Source organism: Chiloscyllium plagiosum, unplaced genomic scaffold, assembly GCF_037043375.1.
Source record: "Chiloscyllium plagiosum isolate Xiang-an unplaced genomic scaffold, Cpla_swu_hap1 HiC_scaffold_9, whole genome shotgun sequence".
In the NCBI taxonomy this organism is placed as follows: Eukaryota; Metazoa; Chordata; class Chondrichthyes; order Orectolobiformes; family Hemiscylliidae; genus Chiloscyllium; species Chiloscyllium plagiosum.
Genome location: NW_028270147.1, coordinates 23170304 through 23193957, shown reverse-complemented (window position 1 = coordinate 23193957; position 23654 = coordinate 23170304). Strand labels below are relative to the sequence as shown.

General features: G+C 41.7%; 1 protein-coding gene across 1 annotated transcript in view; it reads right to left on the bottom strand.

Moving 5' to 3' along the window:
- Positions 1-22225, bottom strand: part of abcd3a (ATP binding cassette subfamily D member 3a) — a 121351-nt gene extending 99126 nt beyond the window's left edge. Inside the window, exons 1-3 of the mRNA XM_043698846.2 lie at positions 22073-22225; positions 12327-12360; positions 12123-12221 (exon numbers count right to left, since the gene is read on the bottom strand). Coding sequence (XP_043554781.2) covers positions 12123-12221; positions 12327-12360; positions 22073-22182 — 243 coding nt within the window. The 5' untranslated portion in view covers positions 22183-22225. The remainder of the gene's footprint in view (positions 1-12122; positions 12222-12326; positions 12361-22072) is intronic.
- Between the last annotated feature and the right edge of the window lie 1429 nt (positions 22226-23654).

The following is a 23654-nucleotide window of genomic DNA, read 5'->3' as shown; positions in this document are numbered from 1 at the left end:
GCACAGATATTGCCAGACTTGCTCAGCTTATTCATCTGTGGCCAGACAGGCCGCTCAAAATGATGGATTTATGATGGATTTACAAAAAATGGACAATAAATGAAGTGTGCTATGAAAGTGGGAGAAGCATTGACCAAAGTAACTATGCTAACAAACATGATGCACATCCATACAGACTGACAGTATATAATTGACCCAGCAGCTGCAGACAATACAATATACAACCTGAATGCCATCCCCAGATCAACAGGAAACATTGAGTTGTTTACCAGACACAGGGGCACCTCACACCCTTATCTGGAGAGGGCCACCTGACTTGTGTGCACCTAACACATCCAAGAATGGATGCCCAAGGACCAACCTGCCATCCACATGCCAACATTTGGTTGGGTCCGATCGATCAGGATCGATTTATTGGAGGACACTGAAAACTGTACCAAAAGGGCACAAACAACTATTAAGCATAAGAATCGCTGCAACACCATCCTCAGGAGCAGTGACTCCAGACCAACCACTATGAAGAGAAGACACCTCTGGGTCAACAAGGAGAAGACGTCCAGACGATCATCGCCACGCGGATCAAGGCCAAGATCTAGTGTGGTGGCATATGATCATCCAGATTGAAGTTAAAACACAAGATATTCGATTAGGTTTATAGTGTAAATTGTTCGTTTATAATGTATTTTGTTACAGTATTGTGTTCAATAAATAAATATTATTGCTTATTACTAAGAGCTGACTCGCAGCTTCTTTGCTAGATAGAAGAGTTAAACACACAGCACTTTCTGTTTGGGTTTCCCTTTTAAACGACATGAGAATACAAGTGGTGCTTTTTTCCAAAATTTTACTGGTTTAGATGTAACTTGGGTGCTCGAGGAAATTAGGATGTTTAATTTAATATTAAAAAAAATGTACACTGAAACAATGATGAGCTACTGATTGTATGACTGGTTCAGGAAAATAAATTATTTAAGGCCAGAGAAAATGGCCTCTTAAAGAACTTTTAGTTACAATTTAGTAAATTCAAATTGCTGAAAATGTTTAGGTAACTCTAAACCATGGGTGAAGTTTAAAAGTTGTTGAGAAATGTCCAGGATGAAAAATTTGCTGATATCAGGCAAGATTTTTGATGGAACACTTGCCACTTTTTGCCAACTGCAAAGAAATGGAAACTTTTTTCAATACGATGCTGTCACATTTTGTAATTTCAGATTACACTACCATGGGAAAGCTTGGTGCACTATTTGTAAAAGTGCTATTATTGAACTAAACTCTTTCTCAAGGATTAAATAAACAGCAAAACAGGTCTTCCAGGTTTGGTTTGAATTTCTAGCCGGGTGTCTGATGCTAGAAACAATGAAAGGTATTGAACATTCCATTGATTGTTCATGGCTACTGTTGTTGTGACAACTCTATTCATCAGAATTCTGTTCAGGATTATTCTCAAATTAAGCCACTAGTGGAACAGTTAGCTACCCTCTCACAGTTGCCTTATGTACAGGAGCTGTTAAAGTGACTGCCCCTGATGCTGGAACTTTAATTACAGAAAATGGCAAGTAGTTGCTGTGAAAACAAGAGGTGTAGTTTGCCTTGACCTAACTGTTCTTCATTACAAGGGACCTATCACAATGGAAGTACGGCTCTGTACTTAGTCATAGACATGTACAGCACTGAAATAGACCCTTCGGTCCAACCCATCCATAACAACCAGATATCCCAACCTCATCTCGTCCCATTTGTGGGCGGCACGGTGGCACAGTGGTTAGCACTGCTGCCTCACAGCGCCAGAGACCCGGGTTCAATTCCCGCCTCAGGCGACTGACTGTGTGGAGTTTGCACGTTCTCCCAGTGTCTGCGTGGGTTTCCTCCGGGTGCTCCGGTTTCCTCCCACAGTCCAAAGATGTGCAGGTTAGGTGAATTGGCCATGCTAAATTGCCCGTAGTGTTAGGTAAGAGGTAAATGTAGGGATATGGGTGGGTTGCGCTTCGGCGGGTCGGTGTGGACTTGTTGGGCCGAAGGGCCTGTTTCCACACTGTAATGTAATCTAATCTAAATTTGCCAGCACCTAGCCCATATCCCTCTAAACCTTTCCTATTTATATATCCATTCAGATGCCTTTTAAATATTGCAATTGTACCAGCATCCACCATTTCCTCTGGCAACTAATTCCATACACATAGCAACCTCTGTGTGAAAAAGTTGCCGCTTAGGTCACTTTTATATCTTTCCCCTCTCACCCTAAACCTATGCTTTCTAGTTCTGGACTCCCCCACCCGAGGGAAGAGACTTTGTCAATTTATCCTATCCATGACCTTCATGACCTTATAAACCTCTATAAAAGTCACCCCTCAGCCTCCGACGCTCCAGGGAAGATAGCCCCAGACTATTCAGCCTATCCCTATAGCTAAAATCCTCCAACTTTGGCAACATTCTTGTAATTCTTTTCTGAACTCTTTCATGTTTCACAACATCATCTTTCCGATAGGAAGGAGACCAGAATTGTACACACTATTCCAAAACTGGCCAAACCAATGTCCTGTTCAGCTGCAACATGACCTCCCAACTCCTATATTCAATACTCTGACCAATAAAGGAAAGCATACCAAACATCATCTTCACTATCCTATCTACCTGTGACTCCGTTTGCAAGGAGCTATGAATCTGCACTCCAAGGTCTCGTTGTTCAGCAACACTCCCTAGGACCTTACCATTAAGTGTATAAGTCCTGTTAAGTTTGCTTTTTCAAAATGCAGCACCTCACATTTATCTAAATTAAACTCCATCTGCCATCCTCAGCACATTGGCCCACCTGACCAAGATCCTGTTGTAATCTGAGGTAACCTTCTTCACTGTCCACTACACCTCCAAGTTTAGTGTCACCTGCAAACTTACTGACTATACCTCCTATGTTCGCATACAAATCATTTATATAAAATGATGAAAAGTAGTGGATCCAGCACCAGTCCTTGTGGCACTCCACTGGTCACAGGCCTTCAGTCTGAAAAGCAACCCACCCTCGGTCTTCTACCTTTCAGCCAATTCGGTATCCAAATGGCTAGCTCTCCCTGTATTCCATGAGATCTAACCTTGATAACCAGTCTCCCACAGGGAACCTTGCTGAATACCTTACTGAAGTCCACATAGATCACATCCACTGCTCTGCCCTCATCAGTCCTCTTTATTACTTCTTCAAAAAACTCAACCAAGTTCATGAGACATGATTTCCCATGCACAAACCCATGTTGACTATCTCTAATTAGTCCTTGCCTTTCCAAATATGCGTAAATCCTGTCCCTCAGGATTCCCTCCAACAATGTGCCCACCACCGACACCAAGCTCATCGGTCTATAGTTCCCCTGGCTTGTCCTTACCACCCTTCTTAAACAGTGGCACCACATTAGCCAACCTCCAGTCTTCTGGCACCTCACCTGTGACTATCGATGATACAAATACCTCAGCAAGAGGCCCAGCAATCACTCAGGCGAAAGTGACGACTGTCGATGCTGGAGATCAGAGTCTCGATTAGAGTGGTGCTGGAAAAGCACAGCAGGTCAGGCAGCATCCAAGGAGCAGGAAAATCGACATTTCAGACAAAAGCCCTTCATGAGGGCTTTTCCAGGCCCAGCAATCACTTCCCTAGCTTCCCACAGAGTTGTTGAGTACACCTGAACAGGTCCTAGAGATTTATCAACTTTTAGGAATTTCAAGACATCCAGCACTTCCGCCTCTGTTATATGGATATTCTTCAAGATGTCACCATCTATTAGCCTCCATTCTATAGACAATAGGTGCAGGAGTAGGCCATTCAGCCCTTCGAGCCTGCACCACCATTCAACATGATCATGGCTGATCATTCCTAACCAGTGTCCTCTTCCTGCCTTATCTCCATAACCCTTGATTCCACTATTTTTGAGAGCTCTATCCAACTCTTTCTTAAATGAATCCAGAGACTGGGCCTCCACTGCCCTCTGGGGCAGAGCATTCCACACAGCCACCACTCTCTGGGTGAAGACGTTTCTCCTCATCTCTGTCCTAAATGGTCTACCCCGTATTTTTAAGCTGTGTCCTCTGGTTCGGCACTCACCCATCAGCAGAAACATGTTTCCTGCTGCCAGAGTGTCCAATCCTTTCATAATCTTATACGACTCAATCAGATCCCCTCTCAGTCTTCTAAACTCAAGGGTTTACAAGCCCAGTCACTTCAGTCTTTCAGTGTAAGGTAATCCCGCCATTTCAGGAATTGACCTCGTGAACCTACGCTGCACTCCCTCAATAGCCAGAATGTCTTTCCTCAAATTTGGAGACCAGAACTGCACGCAGTACTCCAGGTGTGGTCTCATCAGGGCCCTGTACAGCTGAGAAGCACCTCTTTGCTTCTATACTCAATTCCACTTGTTATGAAGGCCAGCATGCTATTCGCCTTCTTCACTACTTGCTGTACCTGCATGCTTGCCTTCATTGACTGGTGTACAAGAACACCTAGATCTCTCTGTACTATCCCTTTACCTAAATTGATTCCATTGAGGTAGTAATCTGCCTTCCTGTTCTTGCCACCAAAGTGGATAACCATACATTTATCCACATTAAACTGCATCTGCCATGCATCTGCCCACTCACCTAACTTGTCCAGGTCACCCTGTAATCTCCTAACATCCTCACCACATTTCACCCTGCCACCCAGCTTTGTATCATCAGCAAATCTGCTAATGTTATTGCTGATATCATCTTCTATATCATTAACATATATTGTAAAAAGCTGCGGTCCCAGCATGGATCCCTGCGGTACCCCCCCGGTCACTGCCTGCCATTCCGAAATGGAGCCGTTTATCACTACCTTTGTTTCCTATCAGCCAACCAATTTTCAATCCAATTTAGTACTTTGCCCCCAATACCATGCGCCCTAATTTTACTCACTAATCTCCTGTGTGGGACTTTATCAAAAGTTTTCTGAAAGTCCAGGTACACTACATCTACTGGATCTATCTCGTCCATCTTCAGAGTTACATCCTCAAAAAAATTCAAGAAGATTAGTCAAGCATGATTTCCCCTTCATAAATCCATGCTGACTCTATCCTATCCTGTTACTACTATCCAGATGTGCCGTAATTTCATCCTTTATAATAGACTCCAGCATCTTTCCCACCACTGAGGTCAGACTAACTGGTCTATAATTTCCTGCTTTCTCTCTCCCACCTTTCTTAAAATGTGGTATAACATTAGCCACCCTCCAATCCTCAGGAACCGAGCCCGAATCTATCAAACTCTGGAAAATAATCACCAACGCATCCACGATTTCCCGAGCTACCTCCTTCAGTACCCTGGGATGCAGACCATCAGGCCCCGGAGACTTATCAACCTTCAGACCTAACAATCTCTCCAACACCAAATCCTGGCAAATATAAATTCCCTTAAGTTCAGGTCCTTCAGCCACTGTTACCTCAGGGAGATTGCTTGTGTCTTCCCCAGTGAACACAGATCTGAAGTACCCATTTAATTCCTCTGCCATTTCTTTGTTCCCCGTAATATATTCCCCTGTTTCTGTCAAGGGCCCAATTTTAGTCCTAACCATTTTTTTGCCTTGCACATACCTAAAAAAGCTCTTACTATCCTCCTTTATATTATTGGCCAATTTACCTTCGTACCTCATTTTTCCTCTGCATATTTCCTTCTTAGTAATCCTCTGTTGCTCTTTAAAAGCTTCCCAGTCCTCAATTTTCCCACTTATCTTTGCTATGTTATACTTTTTCTCTTTTAACTTTATATGTTTCTTAACTTCCCTCGTCAGCCACGGCCGCCCATGCCTCCTCCTGGGATCTTTCTTCCTTTTAGGAATGAACTGATCCTGCAACTTCTGCATTATACACAGAAATATCCGCCATTGTTCCTCCACGGTCATCCCTGCTAAGGTATTGCACCATTGAACTTTGGCCAGCTCCTCCCTCATAGCTCCATAGTTCCCTTTATTCAACAGAAGTACTGTCAATTCCGACTGTACCCTCTCCCTCTCAAATTGCAGATTGAAGCTTAATGTATTATGGTCACTACTTCCCAATGGCTCCTTCACTTCGAGGTCTCTGACCAATTCTGGTTCGTTACACAATTGCCTTCTCCCTGGTCGGCTCCAGCACCAGCTGCTCTCTGAGGCACTCCACAAAGTCTCTTTCTTGAGGTCCAATACCATCCTGATTCTCCCAGTCTACTTGCAAGTTAAAATCCCCCATAACACCTGTAGTAACAACTTTACGACAAGCCAATTTCAGCTCCTGATTCAACTTACATCCGACATCCAGACTACTGTTTGGGGGCCTGTAGATGACTCCCAAGAGGGTCTTTTTACCCTTAGTATTTCGCAGCTCTATCCACACTGACTCTACACCCCCTGACTCTAGGTCCCCCACGCAAGGGACTCAATATCGTCCCTTACCAACAAGGCCACCCCACCCCATCTGCCCATCAGTCTGTCCTTACGATAGCACGTGTAGCCTTGAATATTCATTTCCCAGGCCCTGTCCACTTGAAGCCACGTCTCAGTTATCCCCACAATATCGTATCTGCCAATTTCCAAAAGAGCCTCAAGCTCATCCATCTTATGTCTAATGCTTCGTGCATTCATGTACAGTATTTTTAATTTGTTACTGCTCTCACCCTTCCCATCAACCCCTATTTCATTCAACCTTTCAGCATGATCCCTTTCCGAGTTTTCTGCCTCATTGATACAACTGTCTTTCTTGACTTCTCTTGTTCTAACTTTCCCTTCAATTTCCTTTTCAAACATCCAGTTTGTCCCCTCCCCCCTGCTACTTAGTTTAAATGTAGCGGTGCTGTAATAGAAAACCTGCCTGCCAGAATGCTGGTCCCTAACCTATTAAGGCGCAAACCGTCTCTCTCGGAGAATTTATGCTTACCACAAAATATACCCCAGTGACCCAAGAACTTAAATCCTTGCTTCCTGCACCAGTTCCCCAACCACACGTTCAAGTCCATTATCTCCCTGTTTCTGACCACACCAGCACGAGGAACTGGAAGCAAACCGGAGATAACCATCTTGGACGTCCTGCTTTTCAGCCTTCTTCCTAGTTCTCCGAAGTCCCGCTGTAGTATGTTCCTCCTCTTCTTCCCGACATCATTTGTGCCGACATGTACCACCACCTCTGGCTCTTCACCCTCGTCCTTGAGGATTTCCTGCACTCTGTCCGCGATGTCTTTCACTCTAGCACCAGGAAGGCAACACAACATCCTTAAATCCCGTCTGCTGCCACAAAAACCCCGGTCAGTTCCTCTCACGAAGGAGTCCCCTATTACCACGGCTCTGTGCGACGTCCGACTCTTCCGCTCTGCCTCTGTGCCAACTTTTGATTGACACACCTGGCCGCCTTGCGAACTGGCAGTGTCATCAGTCTCTACTGTTTCCAAAAGCTTCAACTTGTTCCTGAGAGGTACTTCTCCTGGGGTCTCTTGCACCTGTCTCCTCTCTGCCTTCCTCATCGTCTGCTCTCTTCTGGCATGATTGGTGTAATAACCTCGCTGAAGGTCTTGTCCAGAAAGATCTTGTTCTCTCGAATGAGCCTAAGGTCCTCGAGTTCTTTCACCAGCGCTGCAATATGCTCAGTCAATAGCTGAATGTGCACACACTTTCCACACATATACGAGCCAGACACACCAGAGTCGTTGACCTCCCACATCAAGCACGTAGCGCACTGAACCAGCTGGGTAGTCATGTCTTCATCCTCTTCAACTGTGGCGTAATCACTTCACTCAATCTCCTTGTCAAAGATTCCTGACCTGAAGCCTCACTCTTCGATCCAAACTTCCTTAGACCCTCTTTTTGTGGCAAGTCTGTGGACTCTTAATTTAGGTTAGAGGAGGAGGGAGGGAGGGAGGGAGACCCTACTTTGTAGGACCTGGGGTTTAGAACTCACCCTCTCTATAGCAATCACTTACCTTCCCGACCGGCTTTGCGCTCCGCCTGAACTTCGCCCAGCTCCCGCCGCTCTCTGCTTTATTTTCTCTGCTATATTTTCCATGTCCTTCTTCACAGTAAATATTGATGCAAAATACCAGTTTAGTGTTCAAAGTTTGGGAGAAGATTTGTAGTTCAGGTGCTTGTTGTTGTGGTTCTGTTTACCGAGCTGGGAATTTGTGTTGCAGACGTTTCGTCCCCTGTCTCGGTGACATCCTCAGTGCTTGGGAGCCTCCTGTGAAGCACTTCTGTGATGTTTCCTCCGGTATCTATAGTGGTTTGAATCTGCCGCTTCCGGTTGTCAGTTCCTTGCATGGACTGCACAAAACACAACATAGGACAAACAGGAAGACAGCTAACGATCCGTATCCATGAACACCAACTAGCCACGAAACGACACAACCAGACCAGCTATCCTTAGTAGCCACACACGCAGATGACAAGCAACATGAATTCGACTGGGACAACACTACTATTATAAGACAGGTCAAACAGAGAACAGCCAGGGAATTCCTAGAGGCATGGCACTCATCCACAGATTCAATCAACAAGCACATCGACCTGGACCCAATATACCGACCACTGCAACGGACAGCTGGAACTGACAACCGGAAGCGGCAGATTCAAACCACTATAAATGCCAGAGGAAACATCACAGAAACACTTCACAGGAGGCTCCCAAGCACTGAGGATGTCACCTAGACAGGGGACGAAACGTCTGCAACACAAATTCCCAGCTCGGCTAACAGAACCATAACAACCCGTTTAGTGTCTCCCCCATTTCCTGTGGCTCCACACATAGGCTGCCTTGCTGATTTGAGGGGCCCAATTCTCTCCCTAGTTACCCTTTCAATGTATCTATAAAGGCCCTTTGGATTCTCCTTCGCTCTCTCTGCCAAAGCTATCTCAATTCCCCTTTTTGCTCTCCTGATCTCCCTCTTAAGTAAACTCCCACTGCTTTTATACTCTTCCAAAGATTCCCTCGATCTCTGCTGTTGACAGCTGGCATATGCTTCCTTCTTTTTCTTAACCAATCCTTAACTTCTCTAGTCATCCAGCATTCCCTCAACTTACCAGCCTTTCCTTCCACTCTAACAGGAATATACTGTCTCTGGGCTCTCGTTATCTCATTTCTGAAGACTTCCCATTTTCCAACAGTCTTTGTACCTGTGAACATCTGTCCCCAATTAGCTTTTAAAAGTTCTTGCCTAATACCGTCAAAATTAGCCTTCTGCCAATTTAGAACTTCAGATTTCTGAAGGAACTCTGAATGGAATCTCCTGTCAGAAATGCAGAGATCTTTCAATTTGTAAAAACAAAGTGGTGGAATGACAATTTGCATGTGACTGCCATTTCTGTGCAAATATGGTCCATTTTTCTCTGTTACCTTTCAGCTTATTCCCCTGATTTATTAATATCCTACTTCCTTGAGGCTTCTATAGAGTTAAACATACTTGTAATTCTGAGCTTATCACCAAATGTCAACTCAACTCAGATTACAAATAATATTAGAGTGAGTAAAAGAGGCCCCAGAATTGTAACCTGAGGCACATTACCATACATTTTCAACAATCCTTAAAAAGTGCCACGTCCTATTCTGTTTCCTCTCTACTGACATGTCTTAGATATCGTGCTCTTAATTCCAAACCCATTAATCTTCAAATATCCTGTGTAGTATCTTGGCAAATGACTTCCCTGAAGTCTATCTGCACTATATTTCCTCCATCTAGAAAATAGGGGTAATTATATTCAATTACAAAATAAAACAATGGATTACAGATTCAAATTAAAAAAGACAAGGCTAAAACTAATATCATTAATCTTTGCAAAGTATTTAGAATGTCCTCCTGAAAAAGACCAAGAGCAAGAATATTGGAATAACTAAATGGATGCTGCAGTGGCAAGACTTTATGTTCAACCTGACTGAATGAAACAAAATGAGTCAAACAAAATTTCACAGCTGTAATTATCTTGTGAGTTGCAAAAAAGATTATTTGTACTATTAAACAAGAATTGAAGAATTTTACAATCTATTCTTCAAAACTGTTGTAAACTCCTGGATTTTTTTTTGCTCACTTGAGAATGAACACCCTGACATATCAACCATAGTTCTTTGGTAGCATTCTCACCTCTGAGCCAAAAGGTACTTAGACTGATTACAAAGACTTTAGCATATTGTATAGTTTACATTCTAGTGCAAACACGAAGAATACAGTTTGATCAGAGGTGCTGCCTTTCAGTTGAGACCTTAAGAGGGAGAGAGAGGATGGCAGTCGATGGCAAGATGGCAGCGAAGAGGCATAGAGATCAAACCATTAAGCTTAGCACAGAAGACAGATTAAGCCCTTATGGAGAAAGCTCAGCAAGGAGCAATGTCAGGCCTATAGCTAAAGAAAGACTGTAATTTAGGACTTTTGGCTTTATTTCTTATTCACCACTTTATCTTGACAAGAACTGCAATGCTGAACTTGTAACTTATTTCTTTATTTTTCGACTCTTTATCTAAGATTTTGCTTTAAGATAGTGAGTGGGGACATTTTACACGTTTCACTGTAGTTCTGTATCCATGTACTTGAGTACATGTAACAATAAAATCTAATTTTAATTAAACCAAAGTCTTTTCTATACTTTAACAAATAAAAAAGATCCACAGCACTACATCAGAGTAGGAATGCTCTCCTGTATTTCTTACCTAAAATGTATTTCTCAATCAACATCAACAAAATAGATCTGATCATCTCACTGCTATTTTTGGGAGTTTTTATGTAAATTGGCAACAAATGTTACTACATTTCAACAATAACCATATTTCAAAAAGTACTTATTTGCTCATCAAGGAATTTGGGGCATCTTAATCTTAGAACATAGAACAGTACAGCACAGAACAGGCCGTTCAGCCCACGATGTTGTGCCGACCACTGATCCTCACGTATGCACCCTTAAATCTTGTGAAATACTATATTTGTGTAAGTCTTTATTTGTATTTCTTTAACACACCACAAAGAGAGACTAAAGGGCAATATTCCAAAAGGCCATCATTACAGTTGTCAGCACAGCAGTTAGGATATAGCAGGAATAACTGAGAAGTTATTATCCATTTTTAATTCCAGTCAAAATGCAACATCTTGGCCAAGGCAGAAATTATTTTTTCAAAGATTACATATTCCTTTGAAGATCTAAGCATTTCAATGGACAAGTGAAGAGAGAAGAATCTCAGCTAAGCCTGATCATCATCTCACTTAATGCGCACATCTATTTTACAGTGGAATAGTAATCATGAGCAGGGATCTTGACAGATTTCTTCCATCCTTTATAAGCCAATGTACACCCATGTTTACATTAGCATTTAATGTTGACACAAATCAGAAACTGAGTCATGGACTTGCCACCTTTACATAATATGACTATGTGGTGCTCTACTTTCAATGGGAAATAAGCATTTCACCAAACGTCCTGCCTGTTCCTGCACCTAATGATTTTCTTTTTAAAATCACCATTGGTTCAACAAAATTCTTTACTAGTTTATAAAATGCATAAAGGATTTAAGGAACTTGTGTCCTGATAACTTATTCATAATGTTAACAGCCCTAAATCTTAAAAAGTGAAAAATTCAAGACATTCTTGAAACAAGTTTAATTAATTTCAGTTAGATGTTTCAATTAACATTATGACATAAATTAACATTAAAAACTAAATTGCAATTGACCTAGATCCAAGTTCAGGATTCGAATATAGTAAAAATGGAAAACATTGGAAATAGTCAGTGAATCCAGCAGGATCTGCAGAGAAAGAAAGGGTCATGTTTCAGCTTGACAATCCTTTTCTAGAACTCTTCTGAAATATATTGACCTGGAAAGGTAACTCTCCTACAATTATATGAGGCACAGTTTGGAACTTTTCATTCTTGTCATATGGTCTCTTTCTCCCTTGGCCATATAATTGCATCATCTCCTGGTTGACAGAACAGGTAACTTGAATCTGAGCCATTAATTTTCCCTGATCATCAACAAGGAATGTATAAAAACTAGAGTTTCCCACCTTTCTTAGGGAAGCAGGCCTTTAAGCTCTGCTCACCTTTAGACATAGATTTATTTGTGTTTGATTGCAAACTTTACAAATGACTAATTATCAGTCTTCACCTGAATAAACGTACAATACCCACCTCTTGTGAAAACATTCCAGGCACCATTATCTTCAGAATTCTCCATATCCTAGCAAAGAAAACACCATCCACAACTGCTTTCTCTTTTTTTCCTTCTTTCTGAAAAACAAACGGTAGAGGTTTCTATTCCTAAGAAACCATATGAAGCAAAAATGTTATTTTAATGAACAAAAAAATTGCAATATATTTTCATGATATACTCACCTCATTCTGAAGTGAAACCTTTCCATCATTCTTACTGTAATTAAAAGATTAACATTTAAGATGGTACAAAGTAAAGTTCATGAGATTTCTGAATAAGTCATGTTTGCCAAATAAAGGACTGACTTATCTCCTTCCATTTTTAACATTATAAAACAGTGCAACCAGGAACAGATCATTTGGTCCAACATGTTTGGACCATGATGTCATTCCAAACCAATCCCACCCATCTGCACATGGTCTGCATCCCTCCATTCCCTGCCCGTTCATATGTCTATCCAAATGCTTGTTCTGGATAACAAGGACACCAATGTCAGAATCCTGTTCATTGACTTTAGCTCTGGCTTTAACACCATAATTCCCAACAAAACTTATCTCCAAACTTGGAGACCTTGGACTCTGCTCCCCGCTCTGCAACTGGATCCTCAACTACCTGACACACAAATAGCAATCAGTGAGGACAAGCGACAACACCTCCTCCACGATAATCCTCAAACCAGTGCCCTGCAAGGTTGATTACTCAGATGCTTATTATAACTATACACTCTCAACTGTATGGCCAAATTTATCTAACTCCATTTACAAATTTGCTGATGAAATTCAATGACTGGACTCAAGAAAGGCAATTTAGCTTTAAAAGCTGTAATACGGCACCTTAATTTCTTGTTTTATTCTTGTTTTCCTTTTAATCATCATCCATCTCATTAATAAACCCACTGCATTGCGGCTGAAAGCAATGCCAAACGAAAGGCATTCCAACCCCATCCAGTCTACTTGCTGTAGTTTCTGAACTCCTAACCCTATATTTCCTTCTTCTGTCCACCCTTCCTACTTCTCCCTATCATTTTATTCCAAACACCACCTCTTCTTGTTTTCCCTCTAAGTCCCTCAATTCTAATTTTGCTTCTCACCCTTTTCCTTATCCATCACATCTGCACTTGTTATTTACTTTACTCAATTTCCCCATCAGCTCCCATAAGCTTCTTACCCCCTCACATCTATAATTTCACACTTGTTCCCTATTCCTCTGCACTTGTTTTCCACTATGTTTTCTTCCAACCTCAACTCTCCCTTTCATCATACTCCTGCTTTTTAATATCCCATTTCCTGCCGATCCATTGTCCCTTTCCATTTCTACCTCATATCCTATTCCCTTTCATAATAAGCTCCACACTTCCACCCAGCTATTCAATTCGTTATTATCTACAAAGCTATTTTTTGACCAAAAGCTTTTATTTTAAATTACCTGTATGCACACAAACACTTTATAAAACTTAGCGAAATTAGAGAGAAAATAAAACAAAGAACTGCAGATGCTGGAAATCAGAAAAAAAACAAATTGCGTGATAAACTTAGCAGATCTGGCAGCTTCAGTGGAGAGAAAGCAGAGTTAACGTTTCAAGTCAGTGACCCTTCAGGGGTTCTGAAGACCAGTCACTGGACCCAAAATATTAATTCTGTTTTGTCTCCACAGATGTTGCCTGACCTGCTGAGTTTTTTTTTTCAGCAATTTCTATTTTTGTCGCAAAATTAGAGGACTGAGAGGGATTATCTAAATGAAAAAGCAGCTGTCAGGAACCTGAGCTAGTCATCATAATGTATAGGAGAAAGTGAGGACTGCAGATGCTGGAGATCAGAGCTTAAAAATGTGTTGCTGGAAAAGCACAGGAGGTCAGGCAGCATCAAAAGAACAGGAGAAACGACATTTCGGGCACAAGCCCTTCTTCAGGAATGAGGAGGGTGTGCCAAGCAGGCTAAGATAAAAGGTAGGGAGAAGGGACTTGGGGGAGGGGCGTTGGGAATACGATAGGTAGAAGGAGGTTAAGGTGAGGGTGATAGGCCAGAGAGGGGGTGGGGGCGGAGAGGTCGGGAAGAAGACTGCAGGTCAAGAAGGCGGCGCAGAGTCTGAGGGTTGGGACTGAGAAAAGGTGGGGGGAGGTGAAATGAGAAAGCTGGAGAAATCTGCATTCATCCCTTGTGGTTGGAGGGTTCCTAGGTTCAAAGTCATGTCACTCCTTGCTCTGACTCCTAATTACTGACCTACCTACTAGTGGAAACAAAATATCCTTATTTACCTTGCCAAAATTGTTCATAACTTTGAACACCCAATTAAGGCCACTTCTTAATCTTCTTTGCTCCGAGAAGAATAAGCCCAATTTCTCTAATCTTTCCTTGTATTTAAAATCTCACATTACTGGTATCATTCCTACTTTGTGCTCTTTCCAGGTCTTTAACATGCTTCCTAAAATAAAGTACACAATACTCCAAATGTGGTCTGACCAAAGATTTATAGAGAGGCAACATCACTTCCTTGTCTTTATATTCTATGCCTCTATTTATCAGCCTAAGGATCTAATAAGCTGTCTTAACAACAGTTTCAACTTGCCTGGCCCCCTTCAGAGATTTATGCACTTGAACCCTGAGGTCTCTCTGCTCCTGAATTCCCTCACAGCTGTACCATTTTGTGTCTGCCCATTTGGCCAACTTACTAAAGTCCCTCTTAAGTTGCTCAACGTCATCCTCACAATTCACTATTCTCCCTAGTTTAGTATCATCAGCAAATTTAAAGATTTTGCCCTCAATACCAAACTCCAAACCATTTATATGAATCAGAAAAAGCAAGGGTCCCAACACTGATACCTGGAAAACACCATTTTCAACTTGTCTCCAATCTGAGAAATGCCCATCTGAAACTACCTATCTTTTAGCTAACTTCTAATCCATGTTGCCAAGGACCCAGCAACCTCAACATTTCTAATTTGCTAACCAACTGTATGAAATGCTTTCTGAAAGTCCAAATATACAACATCCATAGTACTACACTTGTTGACTGCTTATGCCAGCTAAAAGAACTCAATCAAACTTGTCAGACATGATCTGCCCTTGACAAAGCCTTGTTGACTGTCAAGAATTAACTTATTTTGCTAAGTATATATTAACCTTATTCCATATTGAGGTCTCCATCTTTTTCCCACTACTAATGTCAAGCTGACAGATCTGTAGATTCCTGGGTTGTCATCTGCCATTTTCGTTAACAACAAGTGTCACAGTGAAATCCTCCAATTCCCTGGGACTAATCCTGCTTTGAGACAGACCTGACAAATTTCTGTCAACAGCTCCACAACTTGCTCCTTTACCTCTCTCAGCAATTTAAGATGCATCCCATCTGGACCTGGTGACTTACCTACTGAATTGTGCAAGCCTTTTTGAAAAAGTTATCTTTTATCTATCACTATACCGTTCAGTTGCTCAACACCCACATTCAAAACTAGGCTATTGTCACCACTTTCTAAAGACAGAAGCTAAGTACAGGGAACCTCGATTATCCAAACAGGACAGGTGGATGGTATTCTGTTCGGATAACTGTCTGTTTAGATAACTGTTTGTTCGGATAGCTGATCACACTCCCTTCGCCTTTGCCTCCCCCCCACTACAAGGTACCTACTCTCTTCAGCACTTCACTCCATTCCCGCCAGGGCCTCTGTGCATTTGTGGGCTTTCGGTGATGGTTTAAAGATCAGGCTCTCAGTTGGGGCACCTGGCGGTGATCGGGGGTCAGTGTATTGCGGCCAAGCTGCATTGTGAGGAAGTGTAGGAGAGACAAACTGTTCCCAAGATCCCCAACCCACCACAGCCGTAAGCAGGGCCAGACTGTTGTTGCTTAGGCCAATGTGGCCCCTGTCACCCCGACTCCTGGCTGAGGTTGGCTGAGCCATTTGAGGTTAGGAGAGTTGCAGGTGGTGCTCGATCGAAGGACAGGGTGCAGGCTAAGTTGTTACTCGGTTTGAGTGATTTCCCAACAGAGCGAATCCGGGACTTCACAACGCCTGGGTGACCTCCAGGCTGACTAGCGGTGCTAGATTCTGGTTGGTGAGCAAACAGTGTACCCGAATGGGACCCTGAGATCTTGTTTGGATAATCAAAAATTCACATAATTGATCTAGATGTAGGTTTGCTCACTGAGCTGAAAGGTTCATTTTCAGATGTTTCGTCACCATACTAGGTAACATCATCAGTGTGTCTCCGGATGAAGCACTGGTGGTATGGCCTGTTTTTTATTTGTGTGTTTAGGTTTCCTTGGGTTGGTGATGCCATTTCCTGTGGCGATGTCATTTCCTGTTCTTTTTCTCAGGGGGTGGTAAATGGGATCCAAGTCATTGTGTTTATTGATAGAGTTCCAGTTGGAATGCCAGGCTTCTAGGAATTCTTGCATGTGTCTCTGTTTGGTGGCCAGTTTTCTGCCCGTTTGTCCAATGTAGTGTTTGTTACAGTTCTTGCAAGGTATTTTGTAAATGACATTAGTTTTGCTTGTTGTCTATATTGGGTCTTTCAAGTTAATTAGCTGCTGTTTTAGTGTGTTGGTAGGTTTGTGGGCTACCATGATGCCAAGAGGTCTGAGTAGTTTGGAGTCATTTCTGAGATGTCTTTAGTGTAGGGGAGGGTGGCTAGGGTTTCTGGATGTTTTTTGTCTGCTGGTTGGGGTTTGTTGCGGAGACATCGGCGGACTGAGTTCAGGGGGTACCCGTTCTTTTTGACTGCACTGTATAGGTGTTTTTCCTCTGCTCTGCGTGGTTCCTATGTAAGAATCAAGCATTATAGGGAAAAAAGCAGGAAAATGAGTTGAGGATGATCAGATCAGCCAAAATCTCAATGAATGGCGAAGCAGATTCAATGGGGTGAATGTTCTACTTCTGCTCCTATGTCTTTATGGTCTATTATTTATTTGTGTTAAAGATATAACATCTTAATGACTAATTAACCAACATCATGTCACGATTGTGTAAATAAATCAGAGAATGCAAATATGGCATATTCATTTAATCACACTGGTTTTGTACCATTGCTTTCAAGCATGGTACATTATTTGCGATGTAAAATATTTGTTCTGACTTTTTAAAACATGATTCTGGGCAAAGGTTGATTTCAAAAAGAAGAAATGTTCCATCATGACAAACTACCCACAGCTTACAAAATTATGTAACATTTGGAACAGTGTGTCACTTAAACTCCAAATTTCAAGTGTTCCATTAAACTAAACACACAACAGTCAAACAATTTCTTTTTGATCTTTGGCAAAAGGATTGTAGAAGTCTTACAGTGCAGAAAGAGGCCATTCGACCCACTGAGTCTGGAGCGACAGTTGAAACAGCATCCCTGCCAGACCCACATCCCCACCCCTGTAACCCCATTTATCATGGCTAATCCACCTAGCCTGCACTTTATTCCATAAATGCAAATATCTTGATAAATCACAGGAGACAGTGTTAACTTTGCATCTACTGCATTTTTTCCTTTTTTTTCCCTCCTGTTGCATTGATCACAAGAGCCATAAAGTGTATGGCTGTCATACTTCCTGTAATTAGTACAGAATAGACAGAAATGCAGCATATGTTACAGGTGTGTAAACCTTTACCCACTCAAAGTGAATTTACACTGAAGGATGAAGTTTTGTTAGTTTTCATTTCACATTCTTACATGAACAGTGCGTGAAAGTTAAAAGTGAGTTTTTCCCCAAACCAAAATTTGCTAAACAATGAAAACACAATGAAACCACTGTATTATGTTATATAGGTAATCAGTAACAGCATTTCACTGTTCCTGATCCCTTTGACTGTCCTTTCATAAATGTTTGTGGAGATTTTGCAAAGTCACACCAACGGTCACTGGCAGATCATAACACTAGCCTTCTATTGGAATATGATCAATTATGTAAACACAGGCTTTGGCAGACATAAAACAATGTGGCACTTAGCCGTTGACGGATGGATGTTACATGTCCGGTGATGCATTAAGAAACTAAAAGAAGCTAAAAACAATTCAAAAGGAACAAAAAGGGTAGGGTCAACGAGGACTAATAATAATAATCTTGTGGAGGCAAAGGACATTGTTGGAATGTTTGTCAAATCTGTCCACAAAAAGATGCTGCCCGTGTGATCTGGGGAAACTGAAACAAGTGTGGTTCTCGCTGAAGTTTTTCCAATCTTTCTTGGAAATAGGAATGGTGCCAGAGGATCAAAGTTTGAAAATGGTACATGCTTTGTCATAAAAGGGCAGGAACAGTACTGGGTCAAACAGCCTAATGTCGATAGCAGAGAAGCTTTAAACTTTTTGATTATGAAACAGAGAGGGCTAATGATGGGAAATAAGGTAAAATTACATACGTGGATTTCCAAAAGCATTTGATGAAGAATCACATCACAGGCTTATTAGTAAAATTGAAGACATGGGATTATTTGGATAATGTTTGTGTGGACACAAAGTTGTTTGTTACAGAAATCAGAGAGTAGTTTCTTTCAGATGGAGGTTTGCAGTGATGTGACTCAGTGGTCTTATGCCCGTAAAAGTGGCATAATTTCAAAATTCTCAATTGACACAAAATGTGGAAGTGTTATAATTAGTGACGGCAATAGTAGGAAACTTGACAGCAGAATAAAAATTGGTGGAAAGTTGGACAAGACAAAGTGTAAAAGGATGCATTTTTTTGTTGTGCAAAGAACAAGGATAACCAAATGGTAACATTTTAAGCAGCTACTGAAACAGACAGATGTGAGGATTCACATAAAAACATTTAATATGTCTACAGACAAGTTGAGAAAATTGTTACAATAACATATTCAGGATGACTGACTTTATAAAAAGTGACATTATAGAAGCAAGGAAGTTTGTGCTAAACCTTTGAAAATCACTGATTCAGGCTCAGCTGGGATCGTATTTTTAATTCTGCATAATAGTGATAATGATAAGGTTGCGAAGAACATGAAACAGGACATTTACTAGAATGGTATCAGGGATGGGGTACTTCAGTTTTATGGAGAGACTAAAGATGGTAGAATTGCTCATCTTAGAGCAGACAAGGTTAAGAGGAGTTTTAATAGATGAGGTAAAAAAAAGGGAATTGGATAGAATAAATCAAGGGAGATTCAGTGTGTTCACTGGCAGGAGAGTCAGTAACTGGAGGGTACAAATTTAAATTAAAAAAACACCTGAAAGGGTACTTGAAGCCAATTCAAGAGGAATTAATAAAAGGTCACTGGATATATACTTAAGAATGGAAAAAAAATACAGTGGGGAAAGAACAGGATTCTTCTAATCGATCAGCACAGGCAGATGGACCACTGTTTTCATCCTGTACAACTGTGAAATCCGAATTTTTTTTAAATAAAGTTCAGAGAAATCTTTAACGATGTATAATTCTGCATTGGTACATTTATACTAATGCCACTTTTGAGTTTTGAAAATTTCTATTGCCACGGGAAATTCCAATTCATGCAGCCTTGCTGCAATACAAATTAGATTAGATTAGATTAGATTACTTTACAGTGTGGAAACAGGCCCTTCAGCCCAACAAGTCCACACCGTCCCGCCGAAGCGCAAACCAACCATACCCCTACATTTACCCCTTACCTAACACTACGGACAATTTAGCATGGCCAATTCACCTGACCCTGCACAGAAGAGGCACTAGAGCACAAAACTTGTCAGTAAGGTGAGGTGTGATGCTAAAGTCGGATAGATATGGGGCTACATGTGGGTGACAGAATATGAAAGAATTATTGGTTAAGGGGCTGGGGTCGCTTAGCTCAATTGACTAAACAACTAGCAAATGGATCAGATAAATGCCAACAACAGGGAGTTTATCCCATTCTGGCTGAGGTGGACGAGAGATCCGACTTTGCGTTCTGTTCGTAATCAAAGAAAATGACTGCACCTTGTCATCCTTAACCGATTATGTTCCAAGGTCCTGCTTCAGGCAGAAACTTGAGGAGGAGGTTTGGAACATGGCACATTGGCCATTATGAAATATCGATTCAAGATATTACCATTTTAAATGAGATTTTAGACATCAGTCTGGGTGGCTTAGGATCTGATGATGGAAGTAAGTGCACTTGGAGATAGGTAAAATTGAAATAAGGGTTGAAATTATTTTCATCTCAAACACTTAATTCTATACAAGCTTATACTCACAATCCTTCCAGTTACTAATATACTTCCAGCCTCCAAAACACCTGACTTTATGAAATGATAACTTGCTAAAATATTCATATATACTACCGTTCTAGAAAATCTGGATTCAAGTCCTACCTCAGGTTATGATGGGCAGGGAGATATCATAGTATGTCCAAACAGGTGTTTTTTAAATCAATATGTTTACACAGCAGGAAGCTCAGAAAAAAGGCCATAATACAAAGGTTGAGCTGTTTTTCAAGCCCAGAAGGGCACTACAGCACAACTAACACTTGTAGAGTCATACAGCATGATCAGGTTTCCTAAACTGAACTCATCCCATTTACCTGCATTTGGCCCATATCCCTCTAAACCTTTCCTATTCATGTACTTGTCCAAAGATCTTTTCAATGTTCTCATTATACTTACTTCTACCACAGGACCTGACCAAGTGCTTACCAGAACTGGCAGGAGAGTCAGTAACTGGATAGTACAAATTTAAAATAGTTGGCAAAAGCCCCAGAGCAAAGCTGAAGAGTTTTTTTTTAATTCATTGCCTAAATAAATATTAAAACGTTTGGAAGTGTCTTCAGCTGACACTCCCATCTTGTGGTGACCTTTCCTTCTCCTACCTACATTGGAGATACCAGCATTTGCCAATATCTGTGCTGGAGGGCCTCCTGTTGATCCTAAAGCTTAGAGATGCCTGCCATCTTAAATGTCCAGTGAGCATGCAACAACAAAAACAGAAGTTACTGGAGCAACTTAGTAGGTCTGGCAGATTCTGTAGAGAGAAAACAGTGGATGTTTCACATCAATATTTCTGTTTTTGTTCCAGATGTCTTGCATCCGCAGTTCTTGATTTTATTTCAACGAACATGCACCCTTGGCCAGCTAATCAAAAATTAGATCATGTTTCAAACACCACAATGCTGAATCAGGACCTGGAAGTTCGTTCAACATTGGGTCCTAAATTCAGAACAAGTATTCAACCAATAATCACAAGGGAAGTTGGTGGTGTAATGACAAAGTCACTCGACTAGAACTCACACAGATGCTCAAACATAGCAATAAAAGCAAATTTCACAACTCCACTGTTGCAAAAACTCATCTGGTTCATTGGATGTGCTGTTGGGAAGAAAATCTGCTGTCGTTATTTTGGCCTCCAAGACATACCAGACCAACAATAATGTGGTTGACTCAATTTTTGCGATGCTCCAGTGAGCCACAAAAATCAAGGGCAATTAGGAATGGGCAACAAATGTTGTTCATATTAGCAATACCACATGCCATGAAATAAAGTAAACAATCACAGCTAAGTAATCAAGCAATAACCAAATGTGAAGAGTTGCAACATTGTTCTCTAAACTCTGAATTAACAATAAAGCTGAGTATTTGCACCTCTAAATTGCCGACAAGGTTTAAGTGTTAAAAAGCATTAAATTTTCATCAATCGCGAACAAAGATTGTAAATGACAGTTTTCTCAATTCTTGGTAAAATCCTTAGGGAAAATTAATTAAAATAGTGTTTAAAAAGATTGATTCTAACAGTAGTTTCAGCATCAAAGCATTACCGCCCCCCCCCCCGCTACCACCAATGTAGCAAAACAAATCGCACAACGAATATGACAACATTATAGCGGATCGCGGGGCCGACCTTTTCCTTCAATGTACTGTCATGTTCGTCAGCTTTTGTCACTCCATTCTTTCCAGATTGAAGTGGCTAGGCCATTTTAAAATCCTCGGCCTCGAGCAACACACACTATAGTGAACCCGGCTTTCGAATAGTCAGAGTGATCCTGTACCTGTGCGATGTGCCTCTGCCCCGTCTTTTACTCAACGCAAAGAGTACAAAGACAGCTGCCGCTCCGAACGCAGAGTGTTTGGGAGTCAGTAATTTGCTGAGGACCGCCATTGCGGGAATAGTAGCGGCAACAGAGAGAAACCGGTCTAGCAGCGCAAGCGCTGCCGGGACGGACGTCACTTTAACTGTCAATCAACATCTACTAGGTGTCCAGGCAGCCGGGGGCATGGTCAACGCTGCAGGGACTGTCTCCTGGCTGCAAGTACTGAGCAAGAGGTCACCTAGGTAATTTGTTCCTATCCATGGATTATTCTTCTCATCAAAACCTTTGCATTCTTAAATCTGATGCAGTTTCCACTTTACATATGCATTAAACGCCCGAGTTCGTATTCTCAAGCAGATTTGTTAACTTTGCTGAAAGATTTATTGTGTGCTCAAGATTTTTTTTTCAGGTGGACCCTGCCTTTCGAACGTGATGGTGCATTCAAGCCCGTAATTTTGGTGTAACGATGAAGCCATCGCGAGCCAGACAAACAGGAGGCTGGAGGAACACAGCAAGCCAGGCACCATCAGGAGGTGGAGAAGTTAGTCTTTCTGGCATAACTGTTTTTCAGGATCCCTGCACAAGTTTGGTTAAGAGAGTCTTGAGCTGGGGGAGGGATGAGGAGAGGGAATTGAGGTGCCGGTGCATTGCACAGAGGGTTGACTGGAGAATCCGGAGAGAGAATCGTTTGTGAGGGGATTGAGGGAATTCTAAGTATGGAGCATGGAAGGTGGGTCCAAATTTTGGGGGTTTAAAATGTACCTGTAGGCCTTGAGGGATGAGATGGTTGTGAAAACAGGAGCTGAGGAAGGTCACAAGGCTGTTGTAGTGGGTTTGTTTGAAGAGGCCACAGCAGAGTGATAGTGAGAAAGGAACTCACAGAATTCACCTCTGAGTGAGGCAAAGCACTTCTTCAAAGTGGACATCCTTTGAAGTGGTATGAACTTGTTTGAGACAAAAAAAACTGCATATGGTGGAATCTAAAGTAGACAAACAGGAGCCTAAAAGAACACAGCAAGCCAGGCAGATCAGGAGATGAAGAAGTCAACATTTCAGATATAACCCTTCTTCAGGGCCATGCTAACCACACAGCCCATCAGGTGAGCTGAAATATCCAGTTTCCTCCAAGTCATGTACGAAGGTTATGACGCTGTCACATCAGCTGTGATGGATAGTAAACGTCGTCAGAATGCCCAACTCAAGATTGCCCACACAGAGGCTTTATTCAGAGCAAAGGAAACAGTGAACCGGACTGATAGATTAGAAGGAATGACAGTGAAGCAAGCAATGGCTAACATTTAAGGAAATAATTCATGACTCTGAACAAAAATACACCCAGGTAAGCAGAACAATTTTTCTCCCCAGCAGAAATTGATTGACCAAAACAGAGATTAAATCTCAGAGGAAGTGCATCCACCCCAAATTCCAGAAGCTAATCCTTCTACTCTTTAATCCCAGCTGAAATGTTCTTTATGTGTCTTCATTTTCAACTCTCAGGAGAAAAAATGCGAAACATTTTTAAACACATAATCAGGATTTC